The 22,978-nt window shown below is 42.5% G+C and overlaps 1 protein-coding gene across 1 annotated transcript in view; it reads left to right on the top strand.

The window, feature by feature from the left end:
- LOC132820013 (sodium- and chloride-dependent neutral and basic amino acid transporter B(0+)-like) overlaps positions 1 to 16,662 on the top strand; it is a gene marked incomplete at its 5' end in the record, with an annotated part of 44,080 nt that extends 27,418 nt beyond the window's left edge. Inside the window, 4 exons of the mRNA XM_060831940.1 lie at positions 2,724 to 2,823; positions 7,551 to 7,660; positions 7,755 to 7,925; positions 16,525 to 16,662. Coding sequence (XP_060687923.1) covers positions 2,724 to 2,823; positions 7,551 to 7,660; positions 7,755 to 7,925; positions 16,525 to 16,662 — 519 coding nt within the window. The remainder of the gene's footprint in view (positions 1 to 2,723; positions 2,824 to 7,550; positions 7,661 to 7,754; positions 7,926 to 16,524) is intronic.
- Positions 16,663 to 22,978: the final 6,316 nt, after the last annotated feature.

Below are 22,978 nucleotides of genomic sequence, written 5' to 3'. Positions count from 1 at the left end.
TAAGGTGGGGGGAGGGAAAATGAGGAAACTGGTGAAATCCACATTGATCCTATGTGGTTGGAGGGTCCCAATGTGGAAGATGAGGCATTCTTCCTCCAGGCATCGGGTGGTTAGGGTTTGGCGGTGGAGGAGGCCCAGGCCTTGCATGTCCTTAGTGAATGGGGAGTTAAAGTGTTCGGCAATGGGGCAATGGGATTGTTTGAGCGTGTGTCCTGGAGATGCCGTCTGAAACGTTCTGCAAACTGGAGTTCTGTCTCCCCGATGTAGAGGAGACCACATTGGGAGCAACAGACATAGTAGATGATGTGTGTGGAAGTGCAGATAAATCTCTGACAGATGTGGAAGGCTCCTTTGGGGCCTTGGACGGAGGTAAGTGGGGAGGCGTGGGTGGAGTTTTGCAATTCTTTTGGTGGCAGGGGAAGGTGCCAGGATAGGAGGGTGGGGGCATGGACTGAACAAGGGAGTTGCAGAAGGAATGGTCTTTATGGACCATGGATAGGGGTGGGGAGGGAGATATATTACCTAGTGCATTCTCAGCTATCCTCCCCCCCAGCCTCATCCCTCTCCCATTTATCTCTCAGCCCCCTTGGCCCACAAGCCTCATTCCTGATGAAGGGCTTATGCCCAAAACATCAACTCTCCTGCTCCTCAGATGCTGACTGACTGGCTGTGTTTTTCCAGCACCGCACTCTTCAACTTTGATCTCCAGCATTTGCAGTCCTCACCTATATATTTGGGAAAGCTAATATAACTTTATCATTTGCTGCAAGGCTGAGTGGATACAAAAGTAGAGATGTTAAGCTTCAGTTATACAGTGCACTGATGGTTCCATAATGTGAGAGTCTGTATACAGTATTGCTTGTATTATGGAAAGAAGGACGCAAATATATTCAAAGCAATTCATAACAGCGGTAACCTTATTAAATTATGTGGAGGTGCCAGTGTTGGACTAGGATGTACAAAGTTGAAAATCACATATCACCAGGTTATAGTCCAACAGGTTCTTTTGGAAGCACTAGCTTTCAAAAGTTTGCTTTGAATTCTATGTCATACGATCTTATACTCCATAACCACCTGATGAAGGAGCGGCGGTCAGAAAGCTAGTGCTTCCAAATAAACCTGTTGGATCATAACCTGGTGTGTGATTTTAACCTTATTAAATGGTGGAGTAAGCCCCAGGGACAGGATGGCCTACTCCTGAGCCATGTTCCCTTATTCAGATATTTGTGTTGAATGGGAATGTAGTTCAGATACTGAGTGGGGAGAGTTGGTAATTTCACAAATCCCATTAATGCAATGTTCCCAGGCAGTTAAAACTGGAGGCAAAGAGTTAAGATGTACATGAGGGGTCATGATGTCTAAATCTAGGATGTATTTAGATTAGATTAGATTACTTACAATGTGGAAACAGGCCCTTCGGCCCAACAAGTCCACACCAACCCTCCGAAGAGCAACCCACCCAGACCCATTCCCCTACACCTAACACTACAGACAATTTAGCATGGCCAACTCACCTAACCTGCACATTTTTGGAGTGTGGGAGGAAACCAGAACACCCGGAGAGTGCTCACGCAGACACAGGGAGAATGTGCAAACTCCACACAGACAGTTGCCTGAGGCGGGAATTGAACCTGGGTCTCTGGCGCTGTGAGGCAGTAGTGCTAACTACTGAGCCACCATGCCGCCCATAGGGTCATAAAGTCAGAGATGTACAGCACAGAAACAGATCCTTCATCCATGGTATCAGATATCCTAAATTAATGTAGTCTTATTTGCCAGCATTGGGCCCATATCACTCTAGACTATTCCTATTTATATATCCATCCAAAAGCCTTTTAAATGTTGTAATTATACCAGCCTCGAAAACTTCCATACACACACCACCTTCTGCATGAAACTGCGCCCCAAGGTCTCTTTGTTCAACAACGCTCCCCAGGACCTTAACATTAAGTGTATAAATTCTGCCCTAACTTACTTTTCGAAAATGCAGCACCTCACATTTATCTAAATTAAACCCCATCTGTCACTCCTCAGCCCATTGGCCCAGCTGATAAAGGTCCAATTGGACTCTGAGGTAACCTCGTCACTTATTTGATCACGTGAGATCACATTTGGAACACTGCAGGTAAATTCTGATCTCCCCATTTCAAAAATGACTTTCAGGTGAGAATGGAGAAGAGGGAACAGCAACATAATTGAATCCCACACACAAATGAATGAGGGAATATTGAGCATCGAGTTAGAATTGTGTTGGAACAGTTCTGAAGATGAGTTGTACCAGACTGGAATCAATATGTTAGTTTCTTTCTCCACAGATACTGCCAGACCTGCTGATTTTTTCCAGGAATTTCTGTGTTTGTTTCAGATTTCCAGCATCTGTAGTATTTTGCTTTAGTTATGATGTGGAAGTGACAATGTTGGACTGGAGTGGACAATTTCAGAAGTCATACGATGTCAGGCTATAATCCAACAGGTTTATTTGAAATCAGAAGCTTTCAGAGCACTGCTCCTTCATCATCTGATGAAGAAGCTTGTGATTTCAAATAAATCTGTTGGAATATAACCTGACATTGTGACTTCTGAATTTGCTTTAGTTAGAATTGTGCTTTTATTATAAGCACTTACATGTATACATTTTTCAAATCTCATCAAAGTCTGAATTTGAAAGTAAGAGTACGATCATTTTCCTGTGTAACATTTTTGAATTTTCCATTTAATTTTAGGCTGGGATTTACTGGCTAAATTTAATGGATCATTACGTTACGGACTGGATTCTCGTTATAACAGCTCTCCTGCAACTCATCGGTCTCAGCTGGATCTATGGTCAGTCAATCATAAAAGAGACCGAAACAAATAAACAGATTAAATTTAAAGTACTTTGTGAAAATTAAGGTTTCTTTAATAAAATCAGACCAAATGAATCAGATGCTGGCAGACGTGTATCAGAATTCACTTGCTCTTCCTGACAATGAAACCTAATTGGTTCCAGAAACCAGCATGAAACACACAACATCATTTTTTGCACCCTTCACTCAGGATCCACTTGTTTTTGCTGGATTTCAGCCAATTTTACTACAGTCATTGTCTTGTTAATTGCTGATACTTGTATTATTGCACAAATCCAAGATCACATAGGGAGTTTATCTTTCTGCTGTTAGATTGCTTCACAAATATGTGATGTACAAAGGTTCCTGACTGACCTTCAGTAGCAGTGATAATATTAGCAGCCAGCTTGCAGTTACTGTGTGTTTGTTGTATGTAGTGAGGCAGCACAGAGCCCAGACTGTGTAAGTATGAGTTTTATAGCAATATAAGTACTTAAGACAATGAGACCATAAGACAGAGGAGTTGAAGTAGGCCATTCACCCCACTGATTTTGCGCCACCATTCAATGAGGTCATGGCTGATTTGACTATCCTTCACTCCACTTTCCTACCATTTCCCCACAATGTTTGATTCCTTTCCTGATTTACAATCTATCTTACATGAATAGACTTATATACCTAGCCTCAACAGCACTCTGTGGGAAAAAGAATACCACTGCACTCTAAGAGCAAAAAGTCTTCCTCATCTCTGTCTTAAATATGTAACCTCTTGGTTCTCAGGAGATGCCTTCTGGTCCCAGACTCTAGCATAAGTGAAAACAGCCTCTATTCCTATATCTGATCAAGCACAATCGTTAACAATCATATACTTTTCAAAATAGATCGCCTCTTATTCCACGAAATTCAAAAGAGCTCAAGCCCAAACTACTCGAACACTCCTGAAAAGAAAATCTCTCCATATCCGAAATTAATCTCATGAACCTTCTTTGGACTGCCTCCAAAGCCAATATATTTTTTTTGAGGGGGAGATGATGACCTGATGATATAATCGCTGGATTGTTAACCCAGGTACTGCCTTAGGGATCCAGGCTCGAATCCCATCATGGCAAATGGTGCAATTTGAATCATAAAATCTCTGCAATGTGGAAGCGGGCCATTTGGCCCAACGAGTGCACACCAACTCTTTGATGAGCATCCTACCCAGACCCAGACCCAGACCCCTACCCTATCCCCGTAATCATGCATTTCTCATGCCTAACCAGCCTAGCCTGCACATCCGTGGACATTATAGAGGAAATTAGCACGGCCAGTCCAACCAAGCTGCATAACTTTGGACTGTGGGAGGAAACTGGAGCACCTGGAGGAAACCCATACAGACATGGGGAGAATGTGCAAAATCCACACAGACAGCCACCTGAGGCTGGATTTGAACCCAGGTCCGTGGTGCTGTGAGGCAACATTGCTCACCACTGAATCACTGTGCTGCCCCGTTTTATTGAATTCAATAAAAATCTTGAATTAAGTGTCCAATTATGACCTTGAATCAATGTCAATGATTGAAAAAACCCCTCTGGTTTGCTAATGTCCTTCAGGGAAAGAAACTGCTATCCTTACCTGGTCTGGACAACATGTGACTCTGGACACATAGCAGTATGGTTGACTCTTAACTGCTCTCTGGCCCAGTGGTTAGCACTGCTACCTCACAATAATTCTGTGTTGTTTTGTATCTTGAGGACCACAATAGCACAGAATTACTGAGCTGAAACCAATAGCTGAGTTCTGTAGCCATGAAGATGGCCTCAACCACGATCTTGGTTACAAGTCGTACTACATGTGACCCCATTACACTGTTCTGTACCTGTAAGATCTTCCTTACTGTCCAGTTTTGACACCATCACCTTGATAACTTATTATGATCTCTCTACCTTATTTAATGTGTACAGTTTTGGATTAGTACTTGTTACTTTGGTTAGACCCTCGGCGTGTGACTCTTATACCTACCATGTTATTCCAGTCATTTGGTTTGTCTCCAGAACTACCTTATTTTTAATATTTTGTAATTATCTCTCTTCCTTAATGAATCAGATTATAGATCATCCCTTCACCTGCTATTCAGCTGTTGACACTTTATTCACACCATCTGACACTCTTGATCACCTGCAGAGACCTATTATTCAGTCTGTCAACACTCCACTCACACCACTTGTATGATATTTTGATCTCTCTGATTATAAACTCTGTGTCTGTGTGCTTCTCTTTACTTCACCTGACGAAGGGGCAGTGCTCCGAAAGCATTTGATTTCAAATAAACCTTTTGGACTATAATGTGGTGCCATGTGACTTCTGACCTTGTCCACCCAGGCCAACACTGCCAGCTCCATATGTTGTGGTTACAATTTAATTAAAAGCCCGTTAAGTATCCATACAAACACTATCAGTCTAGAACAGCCCTACAGTGTTACTTATATTGATCCCAGACATAGCAGGCAGGCAGGGGGAAGGAGTGTCCTGCCAGATGGGTAGGGATCTAAAGGTTCTACTGCATAGTGTGGTGTTGAGGTGGGATTTCTTCTTACCCCTGGATTGGTAAGATCAGGGCATGACATGACAACCTGGTCCGAGGTTGCCACCTGGATCAGTGCAATCTCAGCCATCTGCAGGAATACCCAGCAGTGAAAGAAGGAAGTCAATGATCTTCTCCACTTTGCTAGTAAGTGCTACCATGTTTGTTATCTCACCCTCACCGTAACTCTCTTGCTATACCCACCTTCCACTGAGTGTCATGCCCTACCAATCTCACTACAGCTTGCAATCTGTCCCCCTCCGCTCACTCACACCTACCCCAATCCCAGACACCATTAATCCTGCAGTCCCTCTGCACTGCTTGTTCACTCAGGATACCTCCCAGCTGCACCTACAGTAACAATTGGGACACGTCCTTTCATCTCCATTAATACCTGCCTCTGTCTCATTTCAGGAAGTAAGCAGCCCACAGTAGAGCAGAAAGACTCAAGCCAGGTGGTGGGCTGACCTTCATTCAGTTCCTAACCCCTTACGTGGAGTAAACACTAATGTTGACCACCCTGAGCAGCTGGTTGCCCATGTCTAAGCACATGGAATTGGTATCAGAGACTGCCCATGACTTACTGTGCCAGCACCCCATTACACCCTCCTTGATTTGACAGAGTCCTGTTGGCAACCACAACAAGATTCCTTCCTTTGTGCACTAAATGGCAAGGAGCGACTGGAATAATATCCCTGGCTGAGGTAGCAAACACACAAAGGCAAAAGGCAAGGCAAGGGAGAGGTGTTGTGAGCATCCAGGCCAGCTCAGAATGAGTGAGAATTGGGACAGCAAGTGACCAGCCTGGAGATGCAGCCTGGGTTCATGCTCTTGGGTGTGCTGGCCGAGGCATTACAATGATAGTCACTGGGGCAGACTGTGGTGCAGTACTGAAGTGTAGAAATTTTCTGAGATGGCCCAGCAAGATATTAGAGACTGGCACATATCAGATCCAATACCATGAATGTAAAGTGTATGTGGCTGACATCCTTGGAGTATTCTCTGAGACCTCAGTGCCTAATATTTAGGTCATTTGGAGCAGGTAACAAGCTGAATTCACGAGATCCCCACTCTAATCTCCAGGTCAAGTTTTCTCAATGTTGAGCTTGTTAGGTGAGTTTAAGATAGGAAGCTGAATATTAGTTAGGCGTGTTGTACCATTAGCTTGCTGCTTAATAGGGAATAATCCCATTAATTAGGAACTCATCACTGCTGAGTGACAGATTCAGCTCATTGCTTACTGAAAGAATAAAAAATATATGGTCTTCCCGACATCAGAATTGCTACAGTTCTCATCCAATTCTCGAATAAACCTTGCCAAGCTCACATCATCCAGATCCCGACAAGATACTGCTGTCGATCTTCTATCAGCTCACCAATTCACTATCCATGGTCATACTGTACACCCAGCACAATGGGCTCTCAGGTTATTAAGGAGCCTCATGTGTGGTACTATATCAAATGTTTGAGCTGATCCAATATAACTGGATTTCTTTAGGAATCCAGCAGCACCCACATGCTACAGCTGCAACATATCACCTAAGTGGTCATCTCTATTGCATTTAACTCAATGGTGTATTTTATAAGTTTTAATTAATTACACTTATACCCCTGTTCTTTACATTGGAAACACCCCACTCTTTACCCTTCATTGGTTTCTATCAGTATTAATCGTATCCCTAACAAGTGATTTGTAATAAGATTAGAGAAAATTAGCCTATTTTTGCTGTTGTTCACATGTTTCTATATTTAGGGTTTGTTATGAACTCTTCACTTTCATATTTTACAAGTCCTTAGCAGAAATAGACCCATTCAGCCCCTCAAGCCTGCTCCACCATCAATACGGTCATGATTGATCTGTTTGTGTTTCAAATTCCAAGTTACCTTCATCGCCCAAGAAGAACTCATTCCAGGAAAAGCTTATGTTTCCAATTTGTGCTGGGATGGACAGACCCTTGTTCCCAAAATGGGAGAGAAAGATCAATCAGTTGGTGACAAGAATCAATTTCCTTATCCTGTTTGAAATCTGGAGCAATCCCTTCTCTGGGTTAACCTGTTCATCAGTGCCACCCTGTACAAGATGAACTTCAACAGTAAACAAGCTGCCCTAAAGACAGGACAGAGTGAGTGATGGTGTCTCTCTTCTTCCTTGTTGTTCACAGGGACAAACAGATTCATCAAGGACATTGAGATGATGATTGGGGAAAGGACTTGGCTCTTCTGGCTGTGGTGGAGAATGTGTTGGATTCTGATCTCTCCGTGTTTGCTGGTGGTAAGAAGCTGTTACACATTATTTTGATTTAAACTGAAAATACCCAATCTCTCATTCTGTTTCTGATTTAGTTTTGTATCTTATCCACATTCAGGCAGTCTTAATCTGGTCCTTGACAACATTTGCCCCACTAAGATATGGATCTGTTGAATACCCTGTCTGGTCAGGAGCACTGGGCTGGTGTATGACCATCTTCTGTATTATGTGGATCCCCATCATGGCTGTGGTGAGAGTTGTCCAAGCTGAGGGCCCCACCTTGTGGCAGGTGAGGGACGCTTTGAAATCTTTTAAAGATTAAGGAACAGAGAACATAAAATTAGGTTTTGGATCATGATAGATGCAATGCAAAGCATATTGTTTCAAAGTCAAAATGTCTTTTTGTTGTCCTTTCACTTATGCTCAGTTCAGTCCACCGTGATACCATCTTGGTTCAGGCACTAAAGCTGGAGTGGACTGGAAGTAGTATCTGTGAATGTTTGAATATACAACTAAAAGAAAGTGGATCGGTTAGCTCAGTTGGTTGGATGGGTGAGTTGGTGATGCTGAGTGATGCCAATCCCTGTACCAGCTGAGGTTACTGTGATGAACTCTCCTTCTGGAACTCTCCCCTTGATCCTCAGGTTAAACCACCATCAATCACCTCGCTCTCTGTTGAGAGAGCAGCCCTGTGATCTGATAGGACTATGGTTATTTCAATGTTACAAAAAAACATAATTTATCACATTTATGCAATTAAATCAAAGATAGGTTTTAAAATAATAAAAGAATTGCACTATTGGAACACATCACAAATATGAACATATCAGTGTGTTGCAATACCTTGGAAAATGCAGGTCACCTTAATTTAACAAATATAAACAAAAGGTCCACTAAACTCTATATTTTGTATTTCAGTCATGGATCACAGATTGTTAGGTTGATTTCATTAAATTCTCAATCAATTCATACACTATTTATGCACCTTACAAAGTTGGAGTTTGGACTGTTTCAAAACTATCTCTCAGTTTCAGAATGGTGTCTTCTGCATTGCAGATCTTTACGTTTGTCTGGTTGTAATAACAAGTAGTGGCATTAGGTGGTGGGATTCAGTAGTTTTCGAATAAAGTCCACGTGGAACATTTCCTGGTTTCAGTACAGGTTTGTCAAGATCTATCTCACATTTTGTTTCTTCATGCTTTCAATGAGAGAAAAGGCAGGGAGACAGTGAGTTTTGAGGAAGGAATTCCAAAGTCCCGTAATTCAGCAACTGAGGGGCCATCTACTAATGGTCAAACTATTTAAACAGCAAGGGTTCAAAATGCTTGATTTAGACAACCACACATGTCACAGAGATTTCCAGGAAAGGGTGAGCCAAGACCATGGAAAGATTTGGAAACAAGCAGGAGAATGTTAAACTTGAGTACTTACTTAAGCAGGAGCCAATATGAATTAGTGAGAAAGGAATGATCGATGATCAGGACTTGATGTAATTAAGAGCACAGATTTGAATTATTAAGTTCACAGAGGGTCGGATTTGGGAGGTCAGCTGAGTTGTTACTTGAATAGGAGAAAGTGAGGACTGCAGATGCTGGAGGTCAGAGTCAAGAGTGTGGTGCTGGAAAAGCACAGCTGGTCAGGCAGCATCCAAGGAGCAGAGAATTAATGTTTCGGGCTAAAGCCGTGATGAAGGGCTTTAGCCAAAAATGTCGATTCTCCTGCTCCTTGGATGCTGCCTGACCTGCTGTGCTTTTCCAACATCAAACTCTCGATTTGCTATTTGAATAGCCAAGTGCCAATGGCATGACTGCATGGGTGTGGATTTTTGCAACAGAGGATTTCTGTAACTACAGAGGAATCGAATCAGATTATGCAGGCAAAAATATATGGTTTTAGTGGTGTTATGAAAATGTTGTCAGAAGCTCATTTCAGCATCAAATACAGATCAAAACAAATCGTCACAAGTAGGGTGATAAAGAAAGTTTATGGCGTACTTGCCGTTATTGCTCAGGGAACTGAGTACAAGAATCAGGAGGTCATGTTACAGCTTTATAAGACTTTGCTTAGGCTGCATGACGACTATTGCGTTTAATTCTAGTCGCCACATTACAAGAAGGATGTGGAGGCTTTGGAGAGGGTGTAGAAGAGGTTTACCAGGATGAGGCTTGGATTAGAGGGTATGAGCTCTAAGGAGAGGCTAGAAAAACTCAGGTTGTTTTCTCTGGAGCGGCTGATAGAAGCCTACAAAATTATGAGATGGATAGATAGGGTTGACAGTCAGAATCTTTTTCCCCCCCACAGTTCAAAAATACTAAGAGAAGCATTTAAGGTGAGAGGGCAAAAGTTCAAAGGAGATGTGAGGGGCAAGTTTTTTTACACAAAGAGTGTCAGGAGTCTGGAACAGGCTGCCGGGGTGGGGGTGGAGGCAGATATGATAAAGGCATTTAGGAACTTTTAATTAAAGACATGAATATGCAAGGAATGAAGGGATGTGAACCAATGGCAGGCAGAAGAAAATAGTTTAATTTTGCATCATGTTCGGTACAATATTGTGGACTGAAGGATTAGTGTCTGTACCGTACTGTTCTATATAAGACCAAGGTTATGATTTGTCTGTCTCAACTACACAAAGTTCACAGAATCTGAGTTGTTATGGTGCAGAAAGAAGCCATTCAGCCCATCATGCCTGTACCAGCCCTCTGAATGCGCAGAAGGCCTTAGTATTATTCCCCCGGCTTTTTCCATAACCCTGGACATTATTCCCATTTCAGTGATTATCCAGCGCTGTCTCTAGTACACCGAATGATTCTGCAATAAAAGATCAAAACAATGGCACTTTTAAAAGGAGGATGACAGACAAAGGCAGTGACCACAGGGTCAGAGAAAGACTGACCCTGCTGTCTGACACAGCAGTGAATCTGCACTATCACTGCTTTTGCTGTTTGAGTTCATGTATCTCTGGACATTAGAGTGCATTTAGGAAAATTTAACAAACAGTGAAATTCACAGCTGACCTTAGAGGAACCTGTGTGGGTGAGCTCACAGCACAGGAACAGACATGTGCATAGTTTGTACTTGTAATCTTGCTGTAAATCTACAGTAGTGAATAGAGTGGATTCTTTCTTAATTGTATCTTTTATTGAGATCGGTCTGTTGATTAAATTTTAAAAATATAAACCATAGGTACTAAGTTAGCATGGAGCAGTGTTTTTTTTTAAGAGCAAAAAGATGGTGCTATTTTCTGGGTCTGTAGATTGTGAAGGAGCAACGATGACCTTTAGTTGAGTGAGGTGCTCTTCCTATCAGATGTGGGAGTTTAGGAAGCATTTCCATGTTACTGATGGTTACTTCTGCAGGAAGTGTCTTTGATTGTGAATCCTATCAGATCGCATGGTTCGGTTGGACCAGCAGTTAGAGGCAATAAGGAATTTACAAGAGCTAGGGAATATGACGGGTGGCAGTTATAGGAAGCGAGAAAAGCCGCAGAAACATTCAGGTAGATGGGTTAACTCCAGGAAAATTAGGATGGGTAGGCAGGTAGTACAGGAGTCTTCTGTGGCTGTCCCCATCTCACACAAGTATGCTGTTTTGGAAAATGTAGGGGTTGATGGACTTTCCGGGGAATGTAGCACGAACAGCCAAATTTCTGGTCCGGAGACTGGTTCTCAATGTAATGAGGGGTACGTCAGGTTCCAAGAGATCAATTGTGAGAGGGGACTTTCTAGTCAGAGGCATAGACAGACACTTCTGGGGCCAACAGTGAAAAATCAGAATGGTGTGTTGCCAGGATCAAGGATATGTTGGAGAGAGTGCCGAATGTTCTCAAGGGGGAGAGGGACCAGCAGGAGGTCATTGTACACTTTGGAACTAATGATATAGGAAGGGAAAAGGATGAGATTCTAAAGGGACAATATAGAAGCTTAGGCAGGAATTCAAGAGGAGGTTCTCTAGGGTAGCAATATGTGGAATAAACCTGGTACTACAAGCTAATGAGGGTATGAATAGAAGGAAAGAGCAGATGAATGTGTGGCTGAGGAGATAGTGCAGGGGAGAAGGGTTTACATTAATGGATCAATGAAATCTCTTCTGGGGTAGAAGTGACCTCCACAAGAAGGATGGATTGCACCTGAATTGGAAGGGGATGAATATACTGGCAGGGAAAATTGCTCGAGCTGCTCAGGAGGATTTAAACTAGTAAGGTGGGGGGTGGGGGTGGGGGTGGTGGAATAGTGGGACCCAGGGAAATAGTGAAGAAAAAGATCAATTTGAGATTGGTTGGGAAAGGTGACTAGTTAAAGCAGGCAAGAACAAAGCAGAAAACAACTACAGGTTGGACTGATAAATTAAACTGTAATTATTTCAATTCAAGAGAGCTAACGGGGAAGGCATGGTTAGGAATATCGGACTGGGATGTCATTGCAATTACAGAGATGTGGCTCAGAGATGGACAGGATTGGCAGCTTAATGTTCCAGGATACAAATCCTATAGGAAGGATAGAAAGGGGGGCAAGAGAGGAGGGGGAGTGGCATTTTTGATAAAGGATAGCATAACTGCTCTACTGAGGCAGGATATTCCTGGGAGTACATCCAGGGACGTTATTTGGGAGGAATTGAGAAATAAGAAACGGATGATCACCTTATTGGGATTGTATTATAAACCCCACCAATAGTCAGTGGGAAATTAAGAAACAAATTTGTAAGGAGATCTCAGCTATCTGTAAGAATAATAGAGTTGGTATGGTAGGGGATTTTAACTTAGACTGGGACTGCCATCGTATCAAGGGTTTTGATGGAGAGGAATTTGTTAAGTGTGCTGAAAAAAATCTTCTGATTCAGTATGTGGATGTACTGACTAGAGAGGTGCAAAACTTGACTTACTCTTGGGAAATAAGGCAGGGCAGGTGACTGAGGTGTCAGTGGGGGAGCACTTTGGGGCCAGCGACCATAATTCTATTTGTTTTAAAATAGTGATAGAAAAGAATAGACTGAATCTAAAAGTTGAAGTTCGAAATTGGAGAAAGGCCAATTTTGATGGTATTAGGCAAGAACTTTCAAAAGCTGATCGCGGGCAGATGTTTGCAGGTAAAGGTACAGCTGGAAAATGGGAAGTCTTCAGAAATGAGATAATGAGAATCCAGAAATAGTATATTCCCGTTAGGGTGAAAAGAAAGGTTGGTAGGTATAGGGAATGTTGATGACTACAGATGTTAAGGTTTTGGTTATGAAGAAGAAGAAAGCATATGTCAGGTATTGACAGCAGAGTTCGAAGGAATCCTTAGAGTATAGAGGCAGTAGGAGTATACTTAAGAGGGAAATCAGAAGGGCAAAAAGGGACATGAGATAGCAATGGCAAATAGGTTTAAGAAAAATCCAAAGGGATTTTATAAATACATTGAGGACAAAAGTGTAACTAGGGAGAGAATAGAGCCCCTCAATGATCAGCAAGGAGGCCTGTGTGTGGAGCTGCAGGAGATGGGGAAGATACTAAACAAGTATTTTACATCAGTGTTTACTGTGAAGAAGGACATGGAAGATATAGAATGTAGGGAAATAGATGGTGACATCTTGAAAAATGTCCATATTGAAGAAGAGGTGGTACTGGATGTCTTGAAATGCATAAAAGTGGATAAATTCCCAGGATCTAATCAAGTCTACCTAAGAACTCTGTGGGAAGCTAGAGAAATGATTGCTGAGATATTTGTATCATCGATAGTCACAGGTGAGGTGCTGGAAGACTGGAGGTTGGCTAACGTGGTGCCACTATTTAAGAAAGGTGGTAAGGACAAGCCACGGAACTATATTTCAGAGAGCCTGACATCGGTGGTGGGCAAGTTGTTGGAGGGAATCCTGAGGGACAGGATTTATATGTATTTGGAAAGGCAAGTACTGATTAGGGATAATTATAATGGCTTTGTGTGTGGGAAATCATGTCTCACAAACTTGATTGAGTTTTTTTGAAGAAGTAACAAAGCAGATTGATGAGGGCAGAGCGGTGGACGTGATCTATATGGACTTCAATAATGTGTTCAACAAGGTTCCTCATGGAATACTGATTAGCAAGGTTAGATCTCGTGGAATACAGGGAGAACTAGCTATTTGGATACGGAACTGGCTCAAAGGTAGAAGACAGAGGGTGGTGATGGAGAGTTGCTTTTCAGACTGGAGGCCTGTGACCAATGGTGTGCCACAAGGATCGGTGCATTTTGTCATTTATGTTTTGGTAAGGCAAATCAGAGCAGGACTTGTACACTTGTTGGGAAGGTCGTGGGGGGAGTGGGGGTGGTGGGGGGTGGTGTGCTTTGCTGAACAAAGAGACCTTGAGGTACAGGTTCATAGTTCCTTGGACGTGGAGTCACAATTAGATAGGATAGTGAAGAAGGTGTCTTGAATGCTTTCCTTTATTGGTCACAGCATTGAAATAGGAGTTGGGAGGCCATGTTGTGGCTGCCCAGGACATTAGTTAGGCCACTTTTGGAATATCATATGCAATTCTGGTTTCCCTCCTATTGGAAGGATGTTGTGAAACTTGAAAGGGTTCAGAAAAAAATTACTATGATGTTGCCAGGGTTGGAGGATTGAGTTTCAGGGAGAGGCTGAATAGGCTGGGGCTGTTTTCCCTGGAGCGTTGGAGGCTGAAGGGTGACCTTCTCGAGATTTATAAAATCATGAGGGGCTTGGATAGGGTAAATAGACAAGGTCTTTTCCCTGGAGTGGAAGAGTCCAGAACTTTCAGGCAGAGGGTAATCCGTATTTTGAATGAGCTGCCAGAGGAAGTGGCAGAGGCTGGTACAATTGCAACATTTAAAAGGCATCTGGATGTGTCTATGATTAGGAAGGGTTTTGAGGGAAATGGGCCAAATGCCGGCAAATGGGACTAGATTAGGTTGGGATATCTGACCAGCATGGACGATTGGACTGAAGGGTCTGTTTCTGTGCTGTACATCTCTATGACTCTATTTGCTACTTTTGCAAATCAATCAAAACATCAAGGTCTAAACAGCACAGATTTAATGAGATTGAGCTAATTGTTCCTGTTTGCTCTGCCCAGACCTCTCATTATTTTGTGAACTTTAGTGAAATCCCCCTCAGCCTCTTCCTCTCCATGGCGTGAAATTCCACATTCTCTAATCAAAACCTGGCAGTTAATTGTCAATCAGCATTAGTGGGTGCATTCTCCACGGCAACATCTCTGCCAATCAGAATTCATTTAGCAACCAATCAATAGTCTCCTTTCAGATGACAGAATTTACTTTTCACCTTGAATTGGTTGGGATTCTTGCAAAATGTCCCAATAAATGCAGGACAAAAGGATTTGACAAAATGTGTCTTTTCTCAACAATACATCTAAAGGATTATTTGATAAACTATTCTGTAACCCTTATCATTAATGCTCGTCAGTCTACATCATTTGCTTCTCTGCAAGTATTTCTAATGTAAACAGTGTTCGGTTTTCGGGTTTTGCCCAATTCACCAAGAATTTCTGTTTTTCGTTTCTTAATTCAGCTTACACTGTGGTATCTCTTCCCAATGAAAAGCTGCTCTGTGACATCATTACAGGATACTAAACCCCTAATGCAATGGTTAGGAGGTTGGTCTTTGAGGTTGTTGTAAACAGCAAGTTCTTACAGTCCTGCACTAGTAGGCAGGAGGGCCCATACAGTCTCCTCGTTTGCCATCCCATGCTTGTGTCTGGCCTACAACATTATAAGGTGTACGCAAAGCCTAGTGCATCAGTTAATATTCCCCTGCAATTGTGGGTTTGCGTGGTAAGGGGAGAACAGGAAGGCTCAGAAAAGGAGATGGCTGACTCTATCAATGAGACCAGCTCAAAGTCCCAGCCTATCCAGATATTCATTGCATTCCTGACCTTGCTGTTGAGTCTCCCTACTCTCCCTACTCTCCCTGGACCTTCGCTCCCATTTCCTGTCATGTGACCTCACTACTGGCTCCCCCTGTGGAACTCCAGCACTTTGATTCTGGAGGTTGCTTCTGGTGCCAGCAGTGACCATTACTCCCTGTGGCACTGCTGGTCAGTCAGATTGGCAGGCAGTTTTGTTCAAGGAAAATGCACAAAATGGAGGATAAAAATCCCATATCCAACCATTTGATGCTCTGAGCAGCTTGAAGTGACTCTGGCACAGCCATAACCTGTACGGATATATTCCCCACCAAGTCTTCGGGTTGTCGGACAGGAAACCTTGCTATCCGAAAAATCCTGGTCATTGTCTTTATAATTTGTAGGTTAATTGACTGGCTACTGGTGCTCATGTTTCCCGTCTTCCACCTTAAGTGAATCCATGCTTCTCCATAGCACTGTGGCTTAAACCACACCAGGCCTTGTTCATCTGCCAGCCCTGTCCTTGTTGATCACTATGAGACGCTAATCCAACATCACACTTTTAAAATTTTCACCCCTGTATCATTGAGCAAATCCTCTCTCTCGTACCCTCCTCCAACTGTGTGAACCATCAAAATACCTGCACTCCTACAATTCTGACATTTGTTGCAACACTCACCATTTCACTCACTCTCCCATTGGTAACTGTGCATTCAGCAGGGTTAACCTTAAACATTGGAATTGCCTCCCTAAACCTCTTCATCTCACCATGTCTCTGACCTTTAACATTTAATGAATTGCACTAAGGTCATTGCATCAAACTGATTGTCTGTGAAAAGTCCATTTCTTTCAGTGTGTCTCACTGCCAGTGCACAACAGGATCAATTGAAGTGTCTGGATGAAAGTATAATCTTTGTCATGAAATATTGTTTGCTATAGTGTGAATTATCAGGTGTCGGAATAATCTGATTGGGAACCAGATTTCTTTTCCACTTAACAGTGGGTGAAAATCCAACAGAAATGATCAAACATTTTACATTTCCATTCACAGAAAATATCTGCTGCTTGCACATCAGCTCCTGATTGGGGTCCCTACTTGGAACAACACAGAGGGGAAAGATACAGGAAGAAGCCTGACTCTACAGAAGACCCAAACTGTGTGCACCTTCTGGTCATTCCTGAGAAGTAACAACGCAAAGGAAAATTCCTGTTCAATTGGTAAACATTGGTCCTGAAATTCCACAGCCATTCTGGAGTACAATCAGTGTCACTTCATTGAGTGCTCCCTTGATCAGTCAGCACCTCAGCCAAGACCCAGGGATAAGATTTGCTGAAGTTTCCTGTGCCCACTGTAAACATGGGCATCAATTTGGGGCAGGATGGGGCTGCTGAGAATTACTGAGCATTCAAGTTCCTGCATCATGAGTGTTCAGTCATGTTCCTCCCTGCGTCCTGGTGATAATACACAGGATTCCAGTCTCTGTACATTGTGGACATTAGCTCCTGCTCTCACAGCCCCCACTTACAGTCTGCACTGCCTGGGTTCCCACCAATTAACTACAGGATGAGGGAAGATTTGATGCAGCGGAATCTGATTCAAAATGATATTAGTCATAGAAGGTGCAGAAAGGGTTAATGCTGAGGATTGCATTAAGAACGGCCATATCAATATCATCATTCTGATTTGGGTGGAAGAATAGTAGCTTGATTAATAAAACCTACCACTGAAATCCTCTTTACAGTCTCTGTGACAATGTCTACCATATCAGTGGAATCTGTACCTATTGCTAACATGTAATAAATGACACATTGGTTAAGACAAAGGCCTGTGCTTGTTGGAGGACCAAGTGTTTTTCCTCAACCACACTTGATAAAATGAGCCCTGCAAATCCCTGCCAGGAAGGATATGTTGGCAGTGAACCTGCCTTGATGGTTTGATAGTATGAGCAATCTCTAACATGATGAGCAGTGATGCAGGTTCCGGTGAGCTTTGAAGGTATCTTCAGGTATAACTTTAAGATGATAAACGCATCGCAATTTTTGACAAGACAAAATCAACAGAGTGAGATTCATCTGGTAGAACACATTAAAGTGATTGGGATTGTCTTTAACCCCACATGTAGCTCTGAAGAGAATGGGAAATGTCTACTGGGCAGCACGGTGGTTCAGTGGCTAGCATTGCTGCCTCACGGCGCCAGGGACCCGGGTTCAATTCCTGCCTTGGGCAACTGTCTGTGTGGAGTTTGCACATTTTCCCTGTGTCTGCATGGGTTTCCTCCGGGTGCTCCGGTTTCCTCTCACAGTCCAAAGATGTGCAGGTTAGGAGAATTGGCCTTGCTAAATTGCCAGTAGTGTGAGGTGCATTAGTCAGGGGTGAATGTAGGGGAATGGGTCTGGGTGGGTTTCTCTTTGGAGGGTCAGTGTGGACTTGTTGGGCCGAAGGGCCTGTTTCCACACCGTAGTGAATTTAATCCAATCTAAAAGAAGGGGGACCCATTCATTACACTTGCAAACAAGGTGTGAATCATCTATTTTGACAACATAAGCATGAGAAAATCCTCCTGCACAGCTATACACAGTAGCAGCTTTGTTATACAGCAACATACAAGGCGGCACGGTGGCACAGTGGTTAGCACTGCTGCCTCACAGCGCCAGAAACCCGGGTTCAATTCCCACCTCAGGTGACTGACTGTGAGGAGTTTGCACATTCTCCCCGTGTCTGCGTGGGTTTCCTCCGGGTGCTCCGGTTTCCTCCCACAATCCAAAGATGTGCAGGTCAGGTGAATTGGCCATGCTAAATTGCCCATAGTGTTAGGTAAGGGCCAAATGTAGGGGTATGGGTGGGTTTCGCTTCGGCGGGTCGGTGTGGACTTGTTGGCCCGAAGGGCCTGTTTCCACACTGTAAGTAATCTAATCTTAAAAAAAAAACAAATCCTTTAAGATAAGGAGACATTAAGATTTTGTATCATTAAATGAAAAGGAAGCTAAATAATCATATGAGGAAGACAAGGCAGCAGTAATAGTACTGTCAGCAAGATGTCATTTCAGAAATGGGCCAAATAGTACATAAAATTGGCACCTTGCCAATAACTGTTCTTAAGATATTGATTTTGCCTCCAAACTAGATACTTAATCAGAAACCGAACAAATATACTTTTATATTCAATGATCTAATGTACCAAGTTGCTCATAAAAGTTGCATCAGATACACTTGATGAAATTCTGCAAGGTTTTAAAAATCACTGTCCAACAAATTAAATTCTTGAAAACACAATATTTATCAGGTGTTCAGCTTCCAGAGAAATCTATGAGTAATTTATTTAGTGATCTCTACATAGTAGTGGAAAAATATGACTATGAAGCCTTGAAATCACCCTTCATTGGAGATAGAATTATTGATGGATTACTGGTAAGTCTTTTTCAGTTTTGTTGTGGTCCAAAGAAAATTTTCAAGAAAGTCATTTAGATGGTGAGAGAAGCAAAAATCTGGAAGCAAAACAGATCAACATAAGACAGGAGGATCAACCTTACCACAAGATGTCAGCAGATTCTCTTCAGCTCCTGTGGTTCAAAAATCCTAAAGACAGTAGAATAACCAGTAGAGATTTGGCCAGACAGCAGATACTAGGAGTGAATGTCAATGCATTGGAGAAAGCAAACTTCACAGGCACAGACAGTATCCTCTTCCTACTTTTCCCTTTGAGCATTTTAGTCCTAAGAACTATATCTGACTTCTTCTTGAATACACTGAATGGTTTGATTTCAATCACTGTCAGTGGCAAAGAATTCCACAGGCTCACCACTCTCTGAGTGAAGAAGTTTCTCTTCATCTAATTCCTAAATGACCTCGTCTGTATTCTCAGATTGTGAGCCCTGGTTCTGGATTTCTTGGTCATTGGGAACATCCTTCCTGAATTTACCCTGTCTAATCCTGTTAGCATTTTATAGGTTTCTATCAGATATCCACTCAGCCTTCTAAACGTTGGTGAATATAGTCCTAATCAATCCACTTTCTCTTCATATATCAGTCCTGTCATCCCAGGAATAGTCTAGTTGCAGTCTTTGTTGCAGTCCCTCCATAATTATTCCAGCAATCCATGAATCAGTCTATGAACCCATCCGTCTATGAATACATCTATGAATTCACCTGTCATTGAATCTGACCATCCAATCATGAATCCAACCAACTGTCTACCAAGTCCATCTGCCTGGAAATTTGGCCCACTTTCTGAGAATCAATCAGTACATTATTTCATGCACCTATCTGCGAATCCATCCTTAAATCTGTGTTTCCCTCCATGAATCTAGCTGGCGATCCATCCACACCTTTGTGAATCTTTCCATCTGTATATCTGCCCATAAATCCATCACATCATTGTTCTGTCTGTATGTGAATTCATCCATCGATCTGTTCATCTGTGACACTATCCATCCATGAATCTACCCATGAATCCATCCCTCATCCCATACAGTTTTGATGTGGACGGTCAAACTACCAGTTTATCTGACTGGCTTAGCAGAAACCACCCTATCACACAACTGAAACCGGGCTGTTTGAGCCCTTTTTACATATGCAGTTTTGACTTCTGATATCAATTGCTGTTTTACAAGAACTGTAATTCCAAACTTTAGCAGTGAAAAAGCCTTCTCTCCATCTCTATCTCTCCCAAAAGTCTCTTATTCAGAAAAACAAATTGCAGACTTAGTCAGCCATGGTGGACTAATTCTCTGAGCATGCCAAATACCACTGCACTCTTAATTGCCATCCACCTGTATCCCAACTCAGAAAAAGAATTGCAGTAAGATTAACCAAATGAAGATTCCCAATTTGGTTCTTGACCAATTGGACTCTAAGTCATGTGAACTAATACCAATGTAATAACTTTTCATGAAATTCAATTTGCAACTATTTTTCTTTCTCTATCCTTCTTCACTGTATTTGTGTGTGTGAATGAAGTAGCAGAGTTTGTTCCTCCATGTTTTGCATGTTTATTAATAAACCCCATCTTAAAGATTTTGCTTTGGGTTTATTTCCAAGATTGAAACTCAAAAAATAAAGGTATAGTTTGGGCAGCGTGTTGTGGCTTACTTCAAAACTGGACAAAAAGGGAAATCATTACCTCAAACGATACCGGTCTCCAAATCAAGAGGGGAAAAGCAACCATAATTTTAATTCACCCCCATTCCTCCATAACCTTTTGATCTTCAAGTTTTCCATTTATTTAGTGTACACTCACATGCACACAGAATACTTCTCCCGACTGCCTCTTCTGACAGCTCACTCACCCCATTCTCACAAGCTTGGATCCTGCTCTCCTTGGATCATTGGATTGGATCATACCCTCTGACCATCTCCCCATTCAGGGTCCTCCTTGCCAATTTATTCCCAAAGAGTTAATCACTCTGGCAAATCCCTGCTGGGTCACTTAGCACAAAACTGGCCATTCACAAGCAGCCGTGTTGCTTCTTCTGTTCTATATCAGTACCCCTTACATTACTGCCCATTTACTCTATGACCTCCTCAAAACTTTCTACAAGTTTGGTCAAACAAACTTTTCCCTTTGACATTCAAGCCAACTATTCATAGCTACTCTATATGTCCTGCTCTTCTTTCTCTACTAAGGATTCCATTATTTATTCTTGCACTGATGCAAATGGATTGGTTTATCATTGCTTGAAAGGGGTCAGGAAAGATTTACAAGAATGTTGCCAGGGTTGGAGGGTTTGAGCTATAGGGAAAGGCTGAATAGGCTGGGGCTGCTTTTCCTGGAGTGTCAAAGGCGGAGGGGTGACCTTCTAGAGATTTATAAAATTACGAGGGGCATGGATAGGATAAATAGGCAAAGTCTTTTCTCTGGGTTGAGGGAGTTCATGACTAGAGGGCATAGGTTTAGGGTGAGAGGGAAAAGATATAAAAGGGACCTAAGGGACAACTTTTCACACGGAGGATGGTGTGGGTATGGAATGAGCTGCCAGAGGTAGTGGTGGAGGTGGATACAGTTATAGCATTTAAAAGGCATCTGGATGGGTATCTGAATAGGAAGGGTTTAGAGGGATACAGGCCAAGTGATGGTAAATGGGATAGATGAGGTTAGGATATCTGGGCATGGACGAGTTGGACTGAAGGGTCTGTTTCCTTGCTGTATATCTCTATGATTCTATGACATGCTATGTTTTAAATATAGGCATTATTTTAGCTTTCTAAAACTGGATCTCTGCCACAACTCCATTTCTGAATGAATTAATAAAAATGAGTAATTCCTTATCCCGAGATTATTTCAAAATATATGGATGCAATTGATCTAGACTGGAATTGGAAGGGGACCTATATCCTGATGGGGACATTTGCTAGTGCTACTCAAGAGGCGTAAGACCCATAAAGGATTTGTTTGGGTGGATAGATGGGTTGGGGGTAGTGGGAGGTTTTGAGCATGCAAAGAGGCACTGAGAAAAGAGATAGGGTGAAGGCTGTTACAGTTGAGAGGAGGAGCAACTCAAATAGTCAAGGCAGGCATGAGCAAGGCAGAGAACAAGGTTAGTCTGATGAATGAGACTACATTTATTTCAAAGCAAGAGGCCTGACAGGTAAAGCTGATGACCTTGGACATGGTTGGGAACATGGGAATAGGATATCATAGCTATTACAGAGACACAGCTCCGTGAAGGGCAGGACTGGCAGCTTAATGTTCCAGGGTATAGATGCTGTAGGAAGGATAGAAAGGAGGACAAGAAAGGAAGGGAAGTGGTGTTGTAGTTCAGGCTAAAATTACAGGTGTACCTAGGGAGAGTATTCCTGGGAGTAATGAGGTCAAAGCCAAGTGGTCCTGATGGAACTCAAACTTTCAGTGACTAGATTATTGCTAAGCAAGAGAACTGCTTGATAGCATTGTTGATGATACCTTCCGGCACTTTATTGATAATTGAGAAAAGACTGATAAGGTTTTAATTGGCCATTTTCAATTTGTTCTGCTATTTGTGTGGGACATATCTGGGCACTTTTCCATGTTGGCAGACACATGCTAGTGTTGCATTTGTACTGGAACAGCATGGCCGGGCTATTGCAAATTCTTGACTATGTCTTCAGTAATATTACTAAATTCTTTTCAAAACCCATAGCCTTTGCCCTATCCAATGCCTTAATGCATTTCTTGATATATCATGTGGAGTGAACTGAATTGGCTGAAGTACAGCATCTGTGAGATCTGCGGAGGAGGCCAAGATAGATCATCCACTCGATATATCAGGCTGATGGTTTGGCAAATGCCTCAATCTTGTCTTCTGCATTGATGTGTTGGGCTCCACCCATCATTAAGGATGGGGCTATTTATGAAATCTCTTCCTCCAGTGAATTGTTTATTTGGCCATCACCATTCAGGATTGTTTTGGTAGGCTGGCAGCGCTTAGATCTGAGCCTTTTTATCACATAGTCTGTTATTATACATAACGTGTTGTTAGCCACTAACAGTCTCCATTACCAGCTATTCATCCTCCTAGCCTGACTGTTA

This window comes from Hemiscyllium ocellatum, chromosome 11 (assembly GCF_020745735.1).
Source record: "Hemiscyllium ocellatum isolate sHemOce1 chromosome 11, sHemOce1.pat.X.cur, whole genome shotgun sequence".
Taxonomy (NCBI): Eukaryota; Metazoa; Chordata; class Chondrichthyes; order Orectolobiformes; family Hemiscylliidae; genus Hemiscyllium; species Hemiscyllium ocellatum.
Note: the sequence above shows the minus strand (reverse complement) of the source record. Positions and strands in the feature narration are given on the sequence as shown.